Source organism: Lissotriton vulgaris, chromosome 1_1 (genome assembly GCF_964263255.1).
Source record: "Lissotriton vulgaris chromosome 1_1, aLisVul1.2, whole genome shotgun sequence".
Lineage (NCBI taxonomy): Eukaryota > Metazoa > Chordata > Amphibia > Caudata > Salamandridae > Lissotriton > Lissotriton vulgaris.
The window spans coordinates 1,878,109,901-1,878,129,782 of record NC_141685.1 but is presented as its reverse complement, the minus strand read 5'-3'; the positions used below and the strand labels follow the sequence as shown (position 1 = coordinate 1,878,129,782).

At 44.8% G+C, this 19,882-nt stretch overlaps 1 protein-coding gene across 2 annotated transcripts in view; it reads right to left on the bottom strand.

The window, feature by feature from the left end:
- CFTR (CF transmembrane conductance regulator) overlaps window positions 1-19,882 on the bottom strand; it is a 1,194,762-nt gene that overhangs the window by 634,102 nt on the left and 540,778 nt on the right. For both annotated transcript variants that reach the window (XM_086919414.1, XM_086919415.1), the window contains one exon: window positions 5,398-5,523. In XM_086919414.1, the coding sequence (XP_086775540.1) occupies window positions 5,398-5,523 (126 nt within the window). The remainder of the gene's footprint in view (window positions 1-5,397; window positions 5,524-19,882) is intronic.

The window sequence follows — 19,882 nt, the reverse complement described above, 5'->3', positions numbered from 1 at the left end:
TGGGGGGGTAGTTGGGGACTGGGTTGGGGTGGGCGGGGTGGTGGTGGCGACCGATGTGTGCTTGCTGTGAGTCTTATCCCCTCTGGAGGTGTGTCACATGGGCCTTTGGATACCGGGTTATTAAGCGGAGGCGACCACTGGTTTTGTGCTATGGCTGAAAATACTTTCGTGCTGCTGTGGGACCGGGCTTTGAGGGGCTTTGGAGCTTGGTGCCGGGAGTGGGGGTGTGGAGGGGGGGCTAGATGGAGACATACGGGGAGGGACTGGGGAACGAGGGAACGCCTGGTTGCCTTTGGCGGGGAGGGGGCAAGGGCAGGTTGACAGAACGAGTGCAAAGCGATGGGATCTAATGTTTCCTCATGCCGCTTAGTATCGGCACATGGAATGTGAAAGGTCTCAACTCCCCACAGAAATGCCAAAAACTTTGGAAATACTTGTCTGACCATCACTTAGATAGTGGGTCTCCAGGAGACCCACCTGGCGCGTAGAGATGAGCTCCGGCTCCGACACAAACACTTCCCCCTTATCTGTAGGTCTTCTGCCTCCACCAAACACAGGGGGGTGGCTCTTCTCTTTCGGGCATCCCTTCACTTCCACCCTATGGGGGTATGTTGTGATAAGGAGGGTCACTGGTTGATGGTCAAGGGATTGCTGTACGGCAGATTGTGCATTTTCGTGGTGGTATACGTTCCCAATGCTAGGCAGAATAGCTTTCTCCAGGACTTGTTGGATAAAGTGGGGAATTTTGTGGAGGGGTACCTGTTCTTAATGGGTGATTTCAACATGGTATGGGACAAGGACCTAGACAGCTCCCGAGCCCAGAGGGCGGACACCGGTGTCTTCTCTGCCGAAATGCAACGCCTGGTGGGTGATTTGGGATTGATTGATGGCTGGCGTTCCTTGCATCCCCAGGCCCGAGACTATACCTTCTTTTCCCACGTCCACCATTCCTATTCTCGCCTAGACCATATCTTTTTAAGCCAGGCCCTCAGGGGAGATGTCCGTGATTCTAGCGTCTTTCCGCTCTCCGTGTCAGATCATAGCCTGCTGGTTCTCGGGCTACATTGGTCGGTGAGGGGGGACGGTGTGCGAAAATGGTACTTCCCAGCTGTACTTGTCCGGGACGATACATCCTGTAAGGAGCTACGGAAAGCCATCAGGGAGTTTCTGGCCCTTAACCCGGCATCGGACACATCAGTGTTCAACACGTGGGAAGCATGCAAGGCCTCGCTTTGGGGCACTTGCTTAGGTCTCAATGCAAACCTTAATAAATTGAGGAGGAAGGAAAGAGAGGACTTAGAAGCAGAACTTGCTATCTTGGAACAGTTGCACAAATCGAACCCGTCTAGGGCGACCCTCCGGCCATTAACGGCTGTGCGGGAAAAATTAAAGGCCCACTACAACAACCGAGCTGAATTCACCCTCCTGAGGCTTCGGTGGGTTTCATACTCACAGGGGAACAAGGTAGGAAGGCACGTAGCCCGTCAGCTCCGGGACAAGAGAGAGAAGGAATACATCGGAGGGATCCAGGACCCGGCGGGGTCCCTGTAGCACCGGGATGAGGACAAGGCAGACATCTTTGACCGCTTCTATGCTGCACTCTACGAGGGCGACTCTTTGGAACAGGAAACTCAAGGATGGTTCCTGGCTGACCTCCCCATACCGCAGGTCTCTAAAGAGTGGAATGAGCTTTTGGCTGCCCCCATTTCCAGAACGGAGGTGTTTGACGCTATTAAGGCCCTGAAGCTCCATAAGGCGCCGGGCCCGGACGGCTACACTGCCCTTTTTTATCAATCATTTGCGACAGAACTGTGCGACTATCTGGTCTCCCTTTTCAATGAAATGGCTGTCACTGGGAAGACCTCTGGGACTATGGCCGAAGCCATGATAACCGTGATCCCCAAACCGGAGAAAGATCTCTCTAAATGCTCGTCGTATCGTCCGATAGCTCTTCTCAATATTGATGCTAAATTATACTCCTCTATCATCGCCCGCAGGCTCCAGGACTTGATGCCGGCCCTCATTCACCCGGACCAATCCTGGTTCATTAAGGGACAACAGACGCCTGACAACTTAAGGCAGGTGATACACCTGATAGAGAAGGCCACCAGGTTCCGCATCCCGGCGATACTGGTGGGGCTTGACGCGCAAAAAGCTTTTGACCGCGTTGAATGGGGATTCCTGTTCCGCACCCTGGACGCCTTCGGCTTTTCGCACCAATTCATAACAATGATCCGTGCAAATTACAGCAGCCCCAGCTCTAGGGTAGTGATTAACGGGCATCGATCTGCCTGTTTCACTCACTCACGGGGAACGAGGCAGGGATGTCCCCTTTCCCCTCTCCTCTTTGCCCTGAGTATCGAGCCTCTAGCTCTTGCGGTGCGGGAGCGGGAACAGATCAAGGGCCTTCCCTTTACGTGGGAGCAGCACAAAATCTCCCTATTTGCGGATGATGTGTTATTATCGGTGGGGAATGCAGCTCATTCACTGCCACATATTCAAACTGTGCTATCTGAATTTGAAGCGGTGGCCGGGTTCAATGTCAACTTTGGTAAATCATACATACTGAACCTGACTCTCCCTCCAGCGGAAGTGGAGCGAGTGCGCTTGCTCACGCCTTTGTCATGGGCGTCTACCTCTCTGTTATACCTGGGAGTTCGGCTAACCCCTACCATAAGATCATTGTTCTCAGCTAACTTCCCCCCAATGCTAGCAGCAGTACGAGCGGATCTGGATCAGTGGAAACCGAAGTATATTTCATGGCTTGGCAGGATCCATGCTCTCAAAATGGTCCTCCTCCCTAAATTCCTATATCTTTTCCAGGCCCTTCCCATTCCAATAGAGGTGGATTTTTTTCCGGCGCCTTAAAACATTGAGGCTGAGATTTGTTTGGCAGGGTGGGCGAGCACGCTTCTCCTTCACGACGCTGCGACGTCCGCGGGGGGAGGTAGGAGTGGGGCTCCCTGACATGCACCTGTACTATAAAGCCGCGCAGCTACGGGTATTGGTAGAATGGTCCCAGCAGCTCTCAGAGAAACACTGGCTGCATATGGATAGGAGTGTGGCTGGGATATCGACCTGGGATCTGGCCTGGAAGCCTAAGGTGGACAGGCCCAAGAATGCTTACATCAGCACACCCACTAGCACTGTCCTGAAGGTATGGGATACGGTCACTGGTGATGACCGCTAGACCACGTTTCCGTCCCCCTATGCCCCCATACACTTCAACCCGGCCTTTCCGCCGGCGATGCAGGAGGGACCCTTTCGACTATGGAGGGAGGGAGGATGCAGAGCCCTTACGCATTTGTTCCACGGATCGGCACCTCTCACATTCCATAACTGCATGCGAGACTATGGGATCCCGGCCACTGAACGCTTCCGCCACATCCAGCTCCTCCATTGGGCGACCTCGGCTGGAATAGGAGATGCCACTACGAGACCACTTTCACCATTTGAGGCCTTTATCCTACGCACCTCCACTATGAAGGGGACGATTTCCTTCCTGTATGGGCTACTGCTTGCCACTGCAGTATCTCCCCGTCCCTGCTACATGGAACACTGGGAGGTCCTTCTGGGTCGAGACGTCACTGACGGAGAATGAAAAGGTCTCTGGCGAGATATTGCGGCGCACAGCCATTCGGTGAATCTAAGAGAGGCTCACCTAAAAACCATGCTAGATTGGTACCTCTACCCGTCCAAGTTACATCGAATATTCTCAGCCTCCTCGGACAGGTGTTGGAGGGGCTGTGGTCTGCTGGGGGACTTCCGCCACATTTGGTGGGACTGCCCGATCATCCGCCCGTTCTGGGCTGAAATTCTGTCCCACATCAAGGACATCCTAGGTTATCCGATCCCGGAATCGATGGCTCATGTCCTACTGGGGCTCCACGACCCGATATTACAACATCAAACAAAAGCGGATAAACATATCCTATGGCTTTGTCTTGGAGCCGCCAAACTCACGCTAGCTGCAGCCTGGAAGAAACTGAATGCCCCAGCTATATCACTTTGGCACGCGAGACTATGGAGACTACTGAGCATGGAGAGATTGGCGGACATCTTCCTGGGCAACTTTAAGAATTTCCTGTTCCGATGGGGTCCTCTAGTCCGCTTCTTATCACAAGGCCTGCCCTCTGCGGTCTGCCCGTCCGCGTTTCGCGCTCTTCACCTTTTCCAGATTTAATCTGATTGTATGACTGAGGGATTTAAAATGAATGTGTGTGTTGTCGCCACCAGCGGGGGGGAGGGGGAGTGGGGAGGGGGGGTGGGGGGGGACTCAGTTGGGTTTGTTAGTTTGTTACCTATTGCGGCACCGCATAGCCTGTGGAGGCTGACAGATTTTTGAGCCTTATGCAGCACTATTTCCCCATGTGGGCTTAGCCTCCCCTCTTTGCAAGGCCATTACCGGTTGTTCGACCGAGAAGGGATTTGAGCTTGTTTCCCTTTCTGCTTTTCGGTAATCACTGACTCTGAGAACTGAACTTTATTGACATATTATGCTGCCTCACTTGGCCTCCTTTTTACGCTTATTACAGCACCCCCTGTGTGGGCAATATTGCGGGATTGTCGCTAGTATAATTTCTTTGCTTTCCTCTCTCCTTTTTTTCTGCAAAATACTAAATAAAAATTAAAACAAAAAAATCTTTGGAAATTGAAGCATATGAACATGTTCTAAAGAGGGTAGATGTATGTTAATATAATGTGAGAGGAATCTGAACTTGGATTATCATCGTCCCATCCATTTGAATAGCAATAAAAATACAATATAACATGAAAGTTTGAAATATGCACTTTGAATATATATGCGGTCAGCTTTTTGACTTAAACCTTACAATTTTTTACATATCCTGATCCCCAATACGATCTTATTAGATTTGTTGTATCTTTTAGCTCATTACATTTTTCTCTATTTTTCAAAATTGGTTTGGGTTTTTATTGCGCTGTTTTCTCAACTTTAAAATTGTTGGTACTGCTAGATCTTACTATATGTTTCTCTGGAGAATGTCTGCAATTTGAGCGATAACTGCCTGAGGTCAAGCAGAGATTACCATAGAAGTGTGTTTTGAGCTAAACAAATTCTGTTTATTAAGTTGAATACATGTATTAATTTAATAATGGAATATAAGAAATTAATAACCTAATTTCTGCCAACATTGTTTTTATAAATATTAAATACAAAGATTGTAATTAATAAGTGAATATCCTTTTATGTTCAGCCATATATAAACAATAAATCATAATTTATCAAACACTAAGTAGACTGGAATCTGTAAAGACATATTTTCGTTTTAATAACCACAAAGACTGATAGCATGCATTGTATTAGCACTCAGGGAATCATAGATAAACTGTATAGAACACACAAAAAATCAATTTCATCTCAGAATCAGTACTTACTGTCTTATGGTTTCAATTATCCTTTCCATGGCATCTTCCCAGCAGTATGCCTTTACTGACTGTATGTTCTCAATAATTTCTGAGGTGATCACAAGCCTCTCATTGATCTTTCCTGCTCTCTTGTCTCTGTAAAAACATCGGATAGCGTGAGAACATTTTACTTCTGAATATAATACACAGGTGTGAAAGTCGTAGGTGTGATATATTGAGCTTTGTATTCTACTGCAGCAACCAATTAAATAAGACCAGGAAAAAAACTGGATAGCGATTCATGTGAGAGTTCCAACTGATTATCAAACATTGATATCATATATTAGAACCCTGGAATGCTGATGGCTCCAAAGACGTTGCTCAAGGCCAATAATGTCTGGTGGCGACCTGCTCCACCATTCCAATTCTTGCCTTTGTGTTTTCCTGTTTAATTTAGAACATTCTGTAAACAGTGGTTGTACTATTCTAATAGCATAATCTTCCTTCTGACTCTGGCTACACAGGTTCTCCTTGTGGTTCAGGTCAATAACTCAGGAAGAGGCCTTTAGCAACTATTACAGTCCTTAGCAGCAGGCTATAATGCTACATGCGAGAGGAAGGAAGGATGGAATAGAGGGGCAGCCGTAGAGGAAGTAGGACTGGTGGAAGGGAGAAATGCAAGTAATGTAATAGGGGAGGACACGAGGGGTAGAATGACAGAGGTAAACAAGCATTTGCAGTGCAATAGGTCTCGCTTTGGGACCTTATATGTATGCACCACATTAGCCTGGGTGCTGAAACATCTACTGTTCTTTAACATGGAGGGAAAGTAAGAACCGAACTGTGTGACATGTCAGGTATGGGAACACATGGAGACAAATATTTGTTTTCAGCAGGAAATGGTACAGTCCAAGCTCTGTTTTTAATATAAAATCAGGGCCTTCGGTAGTCATTTCACTGAAAATACAAGATTTGACAAAAATATTATTATCTACAGGTGCTCGTGGAAGATAATTTCTATGGACTGGAATCTAGAGAATGCAAAAGTGATTCTGGTATATTACTGACTTCTACTGGTCGTTTTCTATCAAGAAAGTTAAACAGAGGAAGTTGCCAGAAAAATTTAAAAAAGTAAGTCCATTAGCAGAAAGCAATTCCGGTATTTTACTGACCTCTGCTGGTTGTGTTCTATTAAGACTGTTAAATAGAGGCAGTTGAACAGAAAAAAAGTCCCCAAATAGAAGCAGACAATACCTATCCCTAAACCCTAAAACTACCCCTGTACCCCATACCCCAAAACTATATCTGAACCCTTAAAATACCCAAACACTCCAAAACATATACCTCAGTACCCCAAAACATATACCCCTATACCCATAATTACCTTATCCAAACATTAAAAAAAAACATGCTTTTACCATTCATGCATTTACAACAAATTTCATTGTAAATGTATGCGTGGTAAAAGCATATAAAATGTAATGCCATGCGTTATAATGGCATTGCAGAGTCATGGTACTTTCGTAATGAAAGTATGCGGAGTGATGATATGCGGAAAGAACGTTGCGGAATAATGGGTGTTTACCCTCCCCCGGTAAGTACATTGGTGGCACGGCGGCCCACATCTCCAGCAACATATTCATATTTTTTCACCACCCATTTGAAAAATGCACAGGTCTCTCTCATTGATGGCCAGCACCGAAATACACTTTTAGACACACCTCCCGCCACAAGTTCTAGAATTGCGAACTTTAGAGCTGGGGAGCTACGTTTGAATCTCGGCATCAGCTTGTGCTCATGCCATGTTGTTGAGTTCGCGCTATATAATATTGCAAGGAAAAATAAAGTAGGGAAGCTCGAGTTCACACACTACTGAACGCGCACTCTTAAGTGCATTAGCAGTGCACTGTGAATCGGAGGGTTTCACAGGCCTGTCACAGATAAGAAATGCTATCAAACGAAATCCTACAAAACAATATACTACTGGCAGGCAGCAATTCATACCCGGACAACGTCGGGACGGGCTGCTAGTCATGTATAATGGAGAGATGGCGGCCATCTTGGACTGTTGAGTTTATCTTTCCTTGTATTTCACAATATTCTCTGCAAAGCAATTATGATACAATATAGTTGTAGCCAAGGCCTCGCTACATGGATCTCAGTTTCCCTTCCTAAGACCTATTGCTTCCTTGGGATTCACATTGATGAACATTTCTCACGTTGGTACTTGATGTTATATTCTGTTATGTTACTGTCACTTGCAAAGTGCATGTACACCGGACAGTTTCTTGCCACGGAGGTAACCCTACCCAGTTGGCAATCATAGAGCTTGCTTAAAGAGCCATGTTTTTAAGAGCTGTCTAAATTTCGCATAGTTGGAAGCCAACCTAATTTCTAGGGGTGAGCCATTCCAAAAGTACAGGGCACTAAATGAGAATCTGATCCCAACTGTTCTTTTCTTTTTAAAGTGAGGGATTGATAAGTAGTGCAGGTAGGTAGATCTTAAATTTCTGTTAGGGATGTACTTTTGGATACAGGAGTTTATGAAAGCTGGGCATTTCATATGGAGGGATTTGAATATGGTGCAATGGGCTTTGAAGGTAGATTTATGAGCCCTGGGAGCCAGTGGAGATTTTTCATCACTAGAGTAATATGACAGTGTCTTGGTTGTTGGTGGATAAGCCAAGCTGGTTGGTTCTGGACCATTTGGAGTCTAAGAGTGAGGCAATTGGGAAGGCCCAGGTAAAGGGAATTAGCATAGTCTATACGAGACATGACCAGGGCAATTCTGACTTGTACCAGTGCCTCTACAGAAAGAAAGAAATTATGTTATTTTCTTGATTCTACAAAGCTTTAGGAAGCAGGATGAGATCACAGATCCAAGTTGAGGCTTCAAGGATAATTCCACATCACTAAGAACCCCAAGACTCTTTACTGACTTCCTGGGTGGGGGGTTCAGGAGGTCAAAAGGAAGGGCTCCAGGGGTCAACTGATTTTTAGTGATAACTATCTCTGTTTTGTCGGATATCAGTTTTAAGTGGTTCTTATTCATCTAATCCTGGATGATAAGCATTGTATCCTGAAAGAATGCCTTGGTTTCTGGAGTATTATTGATTGTAAAAAGAAGTTTCATATCATCTGCATAATTATATACTTGACATACATTTTGTTTAGGAAATGTACCAGGGGGCAAATGTAGATATTAAAAAGGTGTGGGTAGTGGGAAGAACCCTGGGGCACTTCACAATTCAGTAAAACTTTGGGTGAAATGAGGAGGGTGAGTGGGAATGATTGTGATCTGTTTTTTAAGTAGGAAGTGATCCATATGGTTGCCGAGCCATGCAATCCAGCGTCCTTGACACGTTCCACCAGACGCTTATGGTCGACCGTGTCAAAAGCTGCAGAGAAGTCAAGGAGAACGAGGGCCTGATTGGAGCCTCTGTCCTCCTCCTCCCGCATGTCATCCATAACCAAGAGGATGACTGCTACTGTAAACTGAACCAAACTAAATCCTGTTTGGCAGGGCTTCAAAAAATTTGAATCTTCTAGGATGAAGCAGATGTGACGGGCCACATGTGCTTCCAGTACCTTTGCTAAGCAGGGAAGAAGATATATAGGATGGTCATTTTTCAAGTCGAAGGGGGTCCTCATCTACTTTTTTTGAAGAGGTACTACTATTACCTCTTTGAAGGAATTGAGAACATTTCCTTGACTAAGAGATAGATTATGACAGAATATTGCAGGGTCAAGAAACCAGGCAAAGACAGATTTTAACATGCTCGCGGGACAGGCGTCATTGGGTAAGCCTGCTTTAACTTTAGTCAGTAAGCCCATTAAGCAGTCCTTACTGATCTCAAGGAACGATGACAGTGTGAATGGATTCTTGTTGCAAATGATGTTACATTGAGAAGTGATTACTCTGTAGCGCAAGCGAGCAAAAGTTTCTGCCTAGTGTGTCAAAACCTCTGGGGAATTATTTTTAAAATATAAAAATTGCTATTGCTATTGTTTTGGGGGCTATTACGTGTTTTAAAAAAACACGTTACTCACTCTTTTCGTTTTTACAATTTTAAATAGTGCACCTTACTGTTCATTGCTGCTACTTTCGTCACATGCTCCCTCGATGTGCCGGTGTACTCGTCTGTAAGAGCGAGTCACCAGAGCACAGCCATCTTGGGTAGCGCTCTAGTTGTTGACCGTCTTCCTCCTACTTAATGGAGGCGGTGCAAGCGCGCAGTTGATTGATTACTCTGCAGCGCGAGCGAGCGAATGTTACTGCCTAGTGTGTCGAAACCTCTAGGGAATTATTTTTTTAAAGTATAAAAATTGCTATTGCTATTGTTTTAGGGGCTATTACTTGTTTTAAAAAAAACTTTACTCACTCTTTTCGTTTTTGCAATTTTAAATAGTGCACCTTACTGTTCATTGCTGCTACTTTCGTCACACGCTCCCTCGATATGCCCGTGTACTCGTCTGTAAGAGTGAGTCACCAGAGCACAGCCATCTTGGGTAGCGCTCTAGTTGTTGACTGTCTTCCTCCTACTTAATGGAAGCGGCGCAAGCACGCAGCGCGCAGTGCGCGCGCGCAGCAGGCGTGCCATCAGCATGCCAAAGGCAAGCCCGTCTGTGCCCGACCTCGCCCCCGTAGCGCACAGCACCAGCCACGCTGCCCTAAATGGCCCACGTTTGATATACTCTAGAAATGAGCTTGTTATGTTGAACAGCCAGGGCGATAGGACTTGCAGCACCGAAGTAGATGATGTGATGGGTAAGAACTCACTTAAGATCTCTCGCTGCAGAAGCTGCGAGAGTCCTGGGAGGCGCATGTTGGTGAGCTGGAGGAGGAAGATTGGAGGGAGGCATTGGCTGGGCCTCGGGATACCGCCATCTCGATTCGCCTCCGGCTTATACAGTTCAAATACCTCCATAGGGTGTATTTTACTAGACAACGCTTATGGAGGGCGGGCCTGAAAGCGTCCCCGGACTGTCTACGATGTGGGCTAGAGGTTGGGACATTCCTGCATACAGTGTGGAGCTGTCCTGTGTTGGCCCGGCTCTGGAAAGGGGTGTGGGACTGTCTGTCTGAAGTTCTGGGGTGGGCACTCCCCCGTACGCCACGGCTGGGCCTCCTGCATGTGTTGGATGGGGTGGGAGGGAACATATACAAGAGGCATTTGCTTTTGCTGGGCCTTACCTTGGCCAAGAGGGATGTGGCCAGAGCTTGGAAGGATACATGAGCCCCTACAGTTGTAGCATGGAAGAGGTGGCTCGATTTTTGCATGGGGCTGGAGAGGCGGATTTTTGTTGCCCGGGGTTGCCCACGGAAACACTATAAGATTTGGAAGTGCTGGGCGGACTTCAGGGGTCTTTGGCTCGAGCCTCCGGCAGATCAGGATCCACGGGTGGACGTTGGTTAAGATACTGATGATAGGTGCATGCATTTGGTTCAGATTATATGTACTGAAGTGGAGACGAGGGATGATAACCGTGCGACAGGGGTGGGGGGCGGGAATGGGCGGTTGGGGGGGAGTTAGGGGGAGTGGGAGGGTTGGGATTGCATTGATGGTATTTGCTGGTTTACTTGTTTGATACGTATTTCAGCAGAAAACTGGATTGTACTCTATTTTTGAAGTCTAAATGTCCTGCAGCTATCTCTGGGTTACAGAGACCTGCGTGTTGTATCAATCATGAATAAACATGGTTTAAAAAAAAATAACTCACTTAAGATCTTTACTGATGGGATTATCAGCTGTGGGTTGCTTAATGCTAGATCTCTGACAAAACACTATTTGGAGATTTGCATTCTGCTGGAGGACTATGATCTTGATGTCCTCTTCTTAACGGAGACCTGGACACGTGTGGACAGGGAAGTTGAGTTTGGTCTTGCCTGTCCTCCAGGCTATAAAATCTGCCATAAGCCAAGAAAGGATGGCAGGGGAGGAGGAGTAGGATATACATATAAGGATGTCTGGAACTTCTCTTCTTTGTGTGTAGAGGACATACCGGGGATTGAATCACTGGGGTTTTCACTTAAAGGTATCAATGGTGTTTTATGTACAGGTTTGCTTTGCTATAGACCCCCAGGGGGGCGATATTTTTGCTCATCAATTCCTGATTGACATGATATATAGTTTAGCACACTCACACTCTAAACTTTTGATCCTTGGAGATTTTAATCTCTGGGAGAATGGTACTCTTGACACTGCCTTGAAAGAGCTTTGTCAAGCCTGTGCAAGTGTGAACCTCCATCAATTGATACTACATGCTACACACCAGAAGGGATATATGTTTGACCTTGTCTTTGCAGATGTAAGGGAAACATTTGTACAAGACATACTTTCTCAATGTTGGACCAACCACTCCTTAGTCCTATTTTCGCTGAAGATAGCCAATCGGGGTCAACTAGTTGGGAGCTCTTCAGCTGCTCGAGTTAGTAGAGAGTGGTCTAGATTACTCAGATTAGCGCACCTCCCCTAGTTTGTTAACAAAAATTTTGCTATGCATGACTCGGTGGAGGAGAACTACCTGAATCTGTGTGATCAGATTTGCAATTCAATTGACCAACTTGCACCATTGAGGAAAGTTAAAAACGGTAAACGCCATCCGCTCCATGGTATAATTAGGAGCTGAGACTGTTGAAGACTAGCTGTAAACAGGCTGAAAGGAAGTGGAGGAAGAACTATTTTGAGGCAGACAAGGGAACCTTTCAAAATATGCTCCACTCCTATAAAGTACTAATAGGTAAAACCAAGGCTAAATACCTTGAGAAGATTATTTTTCTTGCCCCGAATAAATCACAAACCCTTTTCAATCTGGTTAGAGGCTTATCCAACCCAGATTGTGCTAAATCCATTATCCCGGCTTCACAAGAACTGTGTGATAACCTGGCAAGATTTTTCAAGGAAAAAATCTGTAACATTTTAATGGGACTGAAACCCTCATGTGAAGAGGGTGGGTACATACAGACTGATAACGTGACTGCATCAAGCAACAATATAATTAACACAGAGCACATGTCACCTTTGGATCACTTCCCGATGCCCTTATACGAGGATTTTCTTGTAATTGCTGCTGGGGTTTCCTCTGGTTCCCCCAGGGACCCGCTTCCTCATAAGTTCTGGAAGCTGTTTGGAGGCAAACTTTTCCCGCTTCAATACCAGATCTGTTGCCAATCTTTAATCACAGCTGTAGTACCAGACTGATGGAAAATGGCCATGGTCTCTCCTCTATTAAAAAAGTAATCACTGGATCCGCACAACCCAGCCAACTATAGACCTATTTCCCTGCTACCCTACCCAATTAAGATTCTAGAAAGGGTAGTAACTAAATCCCTCTCTAAGTATGTTTAGGATAACCAGCTGCTGGAAGAGGTCCAATTTGGGTTTCGTCCCGCACATGGGACCGAGACTGCCTTGGTGGCGGTCCTGGAATATTTTGAGAATGCATGCCGACAGTGGTCAGGCAGCCTTTCTAGTGCTGCTTGAAATGTCGGCCGCGTTCGACACAGTCAATCACCAGATTCAGGAGGCTGGAGGAATTGGGTATTGTGGGCAAGGCCCGAGATTGGATCCATTCTTACCTCTTGGATAGGCAGCAGCCAGTGTTTCTGCCACCCTTTTTCTCGGAATACAGCAAGGTTAAACAAGGGGTTCCTCAGGGCTTGGCCATCGGCCCGATCTTTTTTAATCTATACCTTCGCCCTCTCATTGTTCTGATAAAATCGTTTGGAATTAATGTCATCAATTACGCGGATGACACTCAGCTTGTCTTCTCTTTTGATAATGCAGTGTCCATAGAAAAGTTTCATGACTGTCTATACCAAACGGCAGCCTGGTTGAAACTGAATTCCCTACAATTTAATGAGGATAAAACAGAAGTTCTGTGTTGCACGACCGGCCACATTCAGCGTCCCCTTCCTACAGACTTTTGGCCTGGCTCAACTAATAACTCCTTATTGTCTACTAAAACTGTGCGCAATTTAGGGGTCCTAATGGACAGTAATCTCCAGCTAGACTCCCAGGTGAATAAAACGGTGTGCACCTGTATGGCTACACTTCGAGCATTGCGCAAGATCCTCCCAATTTTGCCGGTTGCCACTAGGCCCCAAGTGGTTCGGAGCATTGTGTTAAGCAGAATTGATTACTCCAATGCGTTGCTTTTGGGTGCCCCAGCCTCTCTGCTCAAGAAGTTGCAGAGAGTGCAGACAATGGCAGCAAAACTCGCATTAAACCGGCCATGGAATGCTTCATCTTCTCGAGTCCCTAGGGACCTTCACTGGTTGCCAGTTGTACAAATGATACAATTTAAGGCATTATGCATTGTCTACAGGGCAGTACCTAAAATTGGGCCTTGGGTACTCCAGCAGAAATTTGCTTGGTATGTGCCGGCTAGATCTTTACGTTCTTCCTCTGCACACCTTATCTGCGTCTCCCATGTTAAGAAAGTGCGAACAGGAGGTAGATCTTTTAGCTTTACTGCCTCCAGACTCCAGAACGCTCTTCCTGAGGCTTAGACAGTTGAACACTTTGTCCGGTTTCAGGAAGGAATTGAAAACCAGTCTGTTCCCTGGAGAGTAGACCTTGCTTTCTCTGTTGCTCCCGCTATTCTGTAATCTAAGCGCCAGGATACCCTTTGGGTGACAGTCAAGCTATATAAGTGTACCTTACATTACATTACAAGTGAGCTGGAGATAATGCTTTTTTTATTAGTCTTGATTTTATTAATAAAAAATTAAATGAGCTAGTCGTAGAGATTTTGGGTAGGTAAAATATGTACGGTAATCCCATCAGTATTAGAGAGTTCGGTGACTATTTTGAGTGAAACAGCCGGAACACCGTGGCCTCAGTCACATGCGTTCCGACATCGCAAGCGCAACCACTCTTGCCTTAACCAAGCACATGCCTTAACCACGTATATGCGTGGTCAAGGCATATGTGCAGTCTAGTTGCTGGCTGCAGCTCGTTAGAAGAGCAGGAAGACGAAAGATCGGGACGAGGAGGTGAGGTAAATTGGGTTTTGGGGGAAATTTGTAGGGGTTGGGGGTTGTTTTCAAGGCTTGGAGGGGGTCGGGAGTTTTAAGGCTCAGGCTCGGGATGAGGTGGTGGTAGTTTGTTTGGGTTGGGGGTAGTTTTGAGGGTTTGGGGGGTCGGGTAGTTTCCAGGGTTGGGGGTTAGGGAGTTTTTAGGGCTCAGGGGACGGGTTGGGGAGTAGTTTGTTTGGGTTGGGGGTAGTTTTGGGGGCCGGGGGCATCGGGTCATTTTCAGGGCTCAGGGGTCTGTAGTTTTAGGGCTCAGGGCAGGGGACAGGAAGTGGGGGTAGTATGTTTGGGTTGGGGTAGTTTTGGGACCTGGGGGGTCAGGGTAGTTTTCAGGGCAGGGGGGATCAGGAGTTTTAGGGATTAGGGAAGAAGACAGGAAAGGGGCACTTGGGCTGGGGCAGGGGATAGGTGGGGGTAGATTTTAGGGAGTGCTGCTGGTTTTAGGGCTCAGGGACGGAGGCTGGGTCAGAGTACTTTTTTAGGAGGCTGAGTTATAGGGCTCAGGGCAAGGGACAGAAAAGGGGCAATTTTCAGGTCGAGGGGGCAGTTGGGCTGGAGCAGAGGGGAAGTGGGAGTAGGTTTTAAGGGGTTTGGGGATCTAGTATTAAGAGTCAGGAGAGTGGGTCTGAAGGTTTATAGGGCTGGGACAGGTAGAGTAGACCGCAGGAGGGCTGAATTTAAGGGCTCAGGCAGAGGGGCGCGAGTGTGATCTTTATCACACATGTCCCTTTACCAATCATGTCTTTACCACAAAATTGTGAGATAAAGGCATGCATGGGAAGGGCATGTGTGTAAAGACGTGGTCTTGGTTAAGACCGCATGGTTCAGGCATAGGTTGTTGAAGCATGCGTTGTTCCATCACACAACCCTATTTTAAAAATCTCTTTTGACTTGTTGGAATAATACTGGATTTTGTTGGTGAAAAAAGTGGCTTTAACTTGCTTAATGTGTGTTGTATATTCTTTGAGTTTTTTATAAAGGTTTCTTTGGTGTTGGGTAGATAGTTGTTTTGCCATATGTGTTCACAGTGAGGCAATTCCAGTTTGGCGAGTTTAAGATCCTCTGAGAACCAATTTGAGGCCTCATTTCTTTGAGTCTTGCGGAGGGGGCATGTGTGTTGGTAACTTTGACTAGCCACTCCATAATAGCTTCCTCGTAGAGGTCCATGCCATCCTTTGGTGCTATAGGAAACTTTACTGGGAGTTGCAGAAGGAGTTAAGGTCAGCTCAGGACCAGTTCCTTGAAAGAGTTCCAGGAATTGAAGGAGGTTTATAGAGGGTAGAATTCAATAATAGAAATTTTACCAGGTAATGGTCGGATCATACACTGGGGGAAATTGTTAGGTTCCTCAGTGAAAGACTGGACGTCCATACTTCATTGAGGGTGAGGCGTTTGACATGTGTGGGCACGTGCACGTGCTATTCTTTTAGGCTATAAGGTTAGTGAGATTAGTTGCTTGTTGCCCAACCTTTTCCTCATTGGCCCAAATATTGAGATCACCTAATAGCAATATGTGCGCTTGATCGATGACCATAGGAGAGATGATCTCAGCTAGCAGTTGAGGGAAGTTTTGTATGTAATCTGTACATAAGAATACACATCAAAGGGGATGTGGGAGAATGTAGCTTAATCAAAATACAATCAACAGTGGGAATGTTAATAGGACTCAATTTGGTAAAATTCTAGTGTTTCCTAATGACTGTGACTACTCCACTGCCTATTTTCCCTGCTGCTCTATTAACTTGTAGAATATAATAATCTGCAGGGATGGCAAATAAGATATCAGGGGTGGATTCAGCTGTTAGCTATGTTTCGGTAAGTCTCTCTCTCTCTATATATTTCCATTCGCTTCGCTCAACGCTGCTGCATCCCAGTCATACTGCTTAGACTGGCTTTCAGAACGAACAAGTCAGACCCAAATTCTTGTGCCAAACAGTGTTTTATTCCATCAATGTAACAGAATAACACCCAAGCAAATATGGATGACGCGTTTCGCCTCTAGCCAGAGGCTTGATCACATGATACGTTGCTGAAAATAGATGAGGGTTCTTATGGAGCTCAAGGACTACAAAGGGGCGGCGCCGAATATCACTGGCCTGCCCCAATTAACTCTTTAGTGTTCAAACAATGTTCATATTAGTGAGATGGTGTCTATTTTTTGTTAAATAAATAGCGCAGTGCCCAATTAACTTCATAACATGATCAGCTTATGACTGTACAATGAAAGTGCTGTGCAAATAAATGCAATAATAAGTTAACTTCCTATATACAATAAAAATTACAGCATATAAGAAAAAAACTCAAAATTAGAGGAGAAATGCATATAGAAAAATATATACTCATTTTGTTATAAATTTCATAAAATATACATTATTTACAATTAAAGACAAAGTGTCTGATTTAAGAATAAATAACCCTCTATTTCAGATGTTAATCTAGCAGCAAATATAATGTGCAAACTCCAGCAGTTAAAATATAATTTCCATCAAGAACAAACCTTGATATAAATTGTACTCCAATCATATAAAAACAGCCACCCTGAAGACATGCTGATATATATACAATAGACACCATTCCTTACTAAAAGAAAACAAAAAGATTGTATATAACAATCTTAACCACCTTAATTCATCCAAGCTCCAAATACCAAAACTCATCATGAACCCCGAACATAAGTGTATAAAAGTGCAATTTTTAACTTAATCATTCTAATATTCATATGTTTTTTTAAAAAGATACATTTTTTATCTCTCAAAGGAGTGGAAGAGAATTATTGATCATTTTTGATCATATTTGATTTTGCAGATTAACACACCATCCTAGATGTTAAAGTTGCTGATCACACATTGTTAGACATTATAATGGGTGTCAGAACGGGAATGAGATTCGTCAACAGAGTATTGTCTAAAATCACTAGTTATGTGTCGCATCAGGTATATCCATCACCTCAAGAACTATAAACATGTATATAAATCTTCACTTGCATTAAGGCCTCGTGGGGCCTTACTGTCTAGTTCGATTATGTACCTAGTTTCCAAAAGTCAGAGCTTTGCATCTCTATCGCCCCCTCTCTTCAGTGGCATTACACAGTCAATAGCAAAATACTGTAGGCCTGATGGATCACTTTTGTGCAGACTCTCGAAATGACAGGCCACAGGATAAGACTGGTCTTTGCCCACAATTGCCCTAATGTGTTGCAGTACCCGCTTATGTACCGGCAAGCGAGTGCTGCCCACATATCGTCGCTCGCACGGGCACTGCAGCACATAGACTGCAAACTCAGTCCTACATGACATGCGTTTCTTAATCAGTGTGGGTTTGCTGTTGAAAGGCACTGTATATTGAGTTTTATTACACCCATTTTTAAAGGCTTTACATACAGCGCACTTTTTAAACCCACCTCCGGGGGCGCCCCAAGTGTCAGAAATAGGTTTCTCAAGGAAATTATTGACTAGTCTATCTGACATGGATATAGACTTTCTGAATGTGATATCCGGTTTGTTCACCACAAATTCACCAATAACAGGATCCCCTGTTATTAGGTTCCAATTTCTGTTGAAGATTCGCCGAATCTCCTTGTGTTGTTTACTGAAAGTAACTCTAGGTTTGATGGTTGTTTCTTTAATTAGCGAAACACTGGGTTTATCCTTTACTGCTAATGCTTCTTCCCTTGGAATAGCTAATGATCTGTTGATTGCCCGCTGTATCGTTTTAACAGAATAGCCTCAGGACAAAAAACAAGCCTTGCTATCCTCCTGTATTTTATAACACTCAATATCAGAGCTACATATCCGCCTAATTCGCAGCATTTCCCCGAAGGGAATACTCCTAATTAGGTGGTGGAGATGCTGACTAGAGGCATGTAGTACCGTGTTACCAGCCGTGGGTTTTCTATGCATTTTAGTGGCTAATCCAGTATCTGTAATGTAAACCTCAGTATCAAGAAACCCCACTGACTTGTTATCTATATGAGAGGTGAACTGCAAATTTAAATTGTTTTTGTTCAGTTCCCCAACAAAAGCTTGAGCTTCCATCATAGATCCTTGCCATATCATGAACAGATCGTCTATGTATCTTAAATATAATAGTACATGTTGCTGCATCTTTTCCAATAATGTGCCATCCAGGACCCGCTCCTCCCAGAGTCCCATGTGGAGACATGCTAGACTCAGGGAGAAGCATGACCCCATCGCGACCCCTCTAACCTGCTAGTACATTTGGTTATTAAATAAGAAAAAGTTCTGTTCAAGGCAAATTTGGATCATAGATATGAGCACTCTATTGTGTGCTGAAAAATTCATGGGTCGCTTATTTAAGTAAAATTCTACAGCTCGCATCCCGTCAGAATGTTTGATCGAGGTATACAGAGATGTTACAGCGAGTGTTATCAGTAAACAATTTGAACCCCAGACCACATTATTCAATTTTCTGATAAAATCAGAAGTGTCTTGCACATTGGATTTTAGACATTTCGCCCATTCCTGAAGATAAAAGTCTATATAACGGGATATATTCTCCGTTGAACTGTTTATAGCCGATATGATCGGGCGTCCAGGTGGTGTTGTTATGTCCTTGTGTACCTTTGGTATCTAATAGAAAGTTGGAATTACCGGATGGTCTTTTTTCTAAACTTGTACTCGTCATCCGATAACAACTTGGCACTCCTCCATGCCATTAGCTTTGAGCTTTGTTCTTGCCAAGAAGTTCTTAGAGCTAACATGTTGCTTTTTTTATAACAAGAAGTGTCATGAAGTTGTCTTTCTGCTTCTGCTACGTACATATCCCGTGGCCAAAGGACTATATTTCCGCCTTTATCCGCCTGGCGGACGATCACATTCTTATCTGATTCTAGTTTTTTGATCAGATTGTGGTAGTATTGATTCTTTTTATTGGCAACCTCACGTTTCTTATTGGTGTTTATGTACAATTGTTTAAGCTCTTTAATAACTAAATCATGGTACACATCGATATTATCATTTGTTAAAATCGGCTGACAAGTGGACTTTGGTTTAAAATGGGTATAGCTGACAGCAGAATCTTCCCTTGATGTAACTAAAGGTAAGTCTCTGGATATCACTCCTTCCTGTTGTAAATCCTAAATTTTCATCAAACACTGGGCAGTCTCCCGACTCCAACAAAGAAGGGCTAGTCTGCGCACCTATTTGTTTTTTTCTTTTAGGTTGGAGAAGGAAAAATGTGCTCAATTTCAGCTTACGTACGAAACGATAGGAACCCATTCTCGTATCCGCATAGTTTAAGTTCGAACGCGGACAATAGGATAATCCTAATCCTAGGATCAATTCATCTTCGGGTGATAAAGTAATCTGAGTGAGGTTGATAATTGACTTTTCTTTTTTTAATTCATGGCCGTTTTTTTCTTCGATTTGTTCCACCGACCTCTGGCTGCTTGGTTTTTGCTGGTTTGTTTTGTAACGAAGGCACTTTCTCCTTGCACGTCGTTTTTGGTTGTTCCGGAGC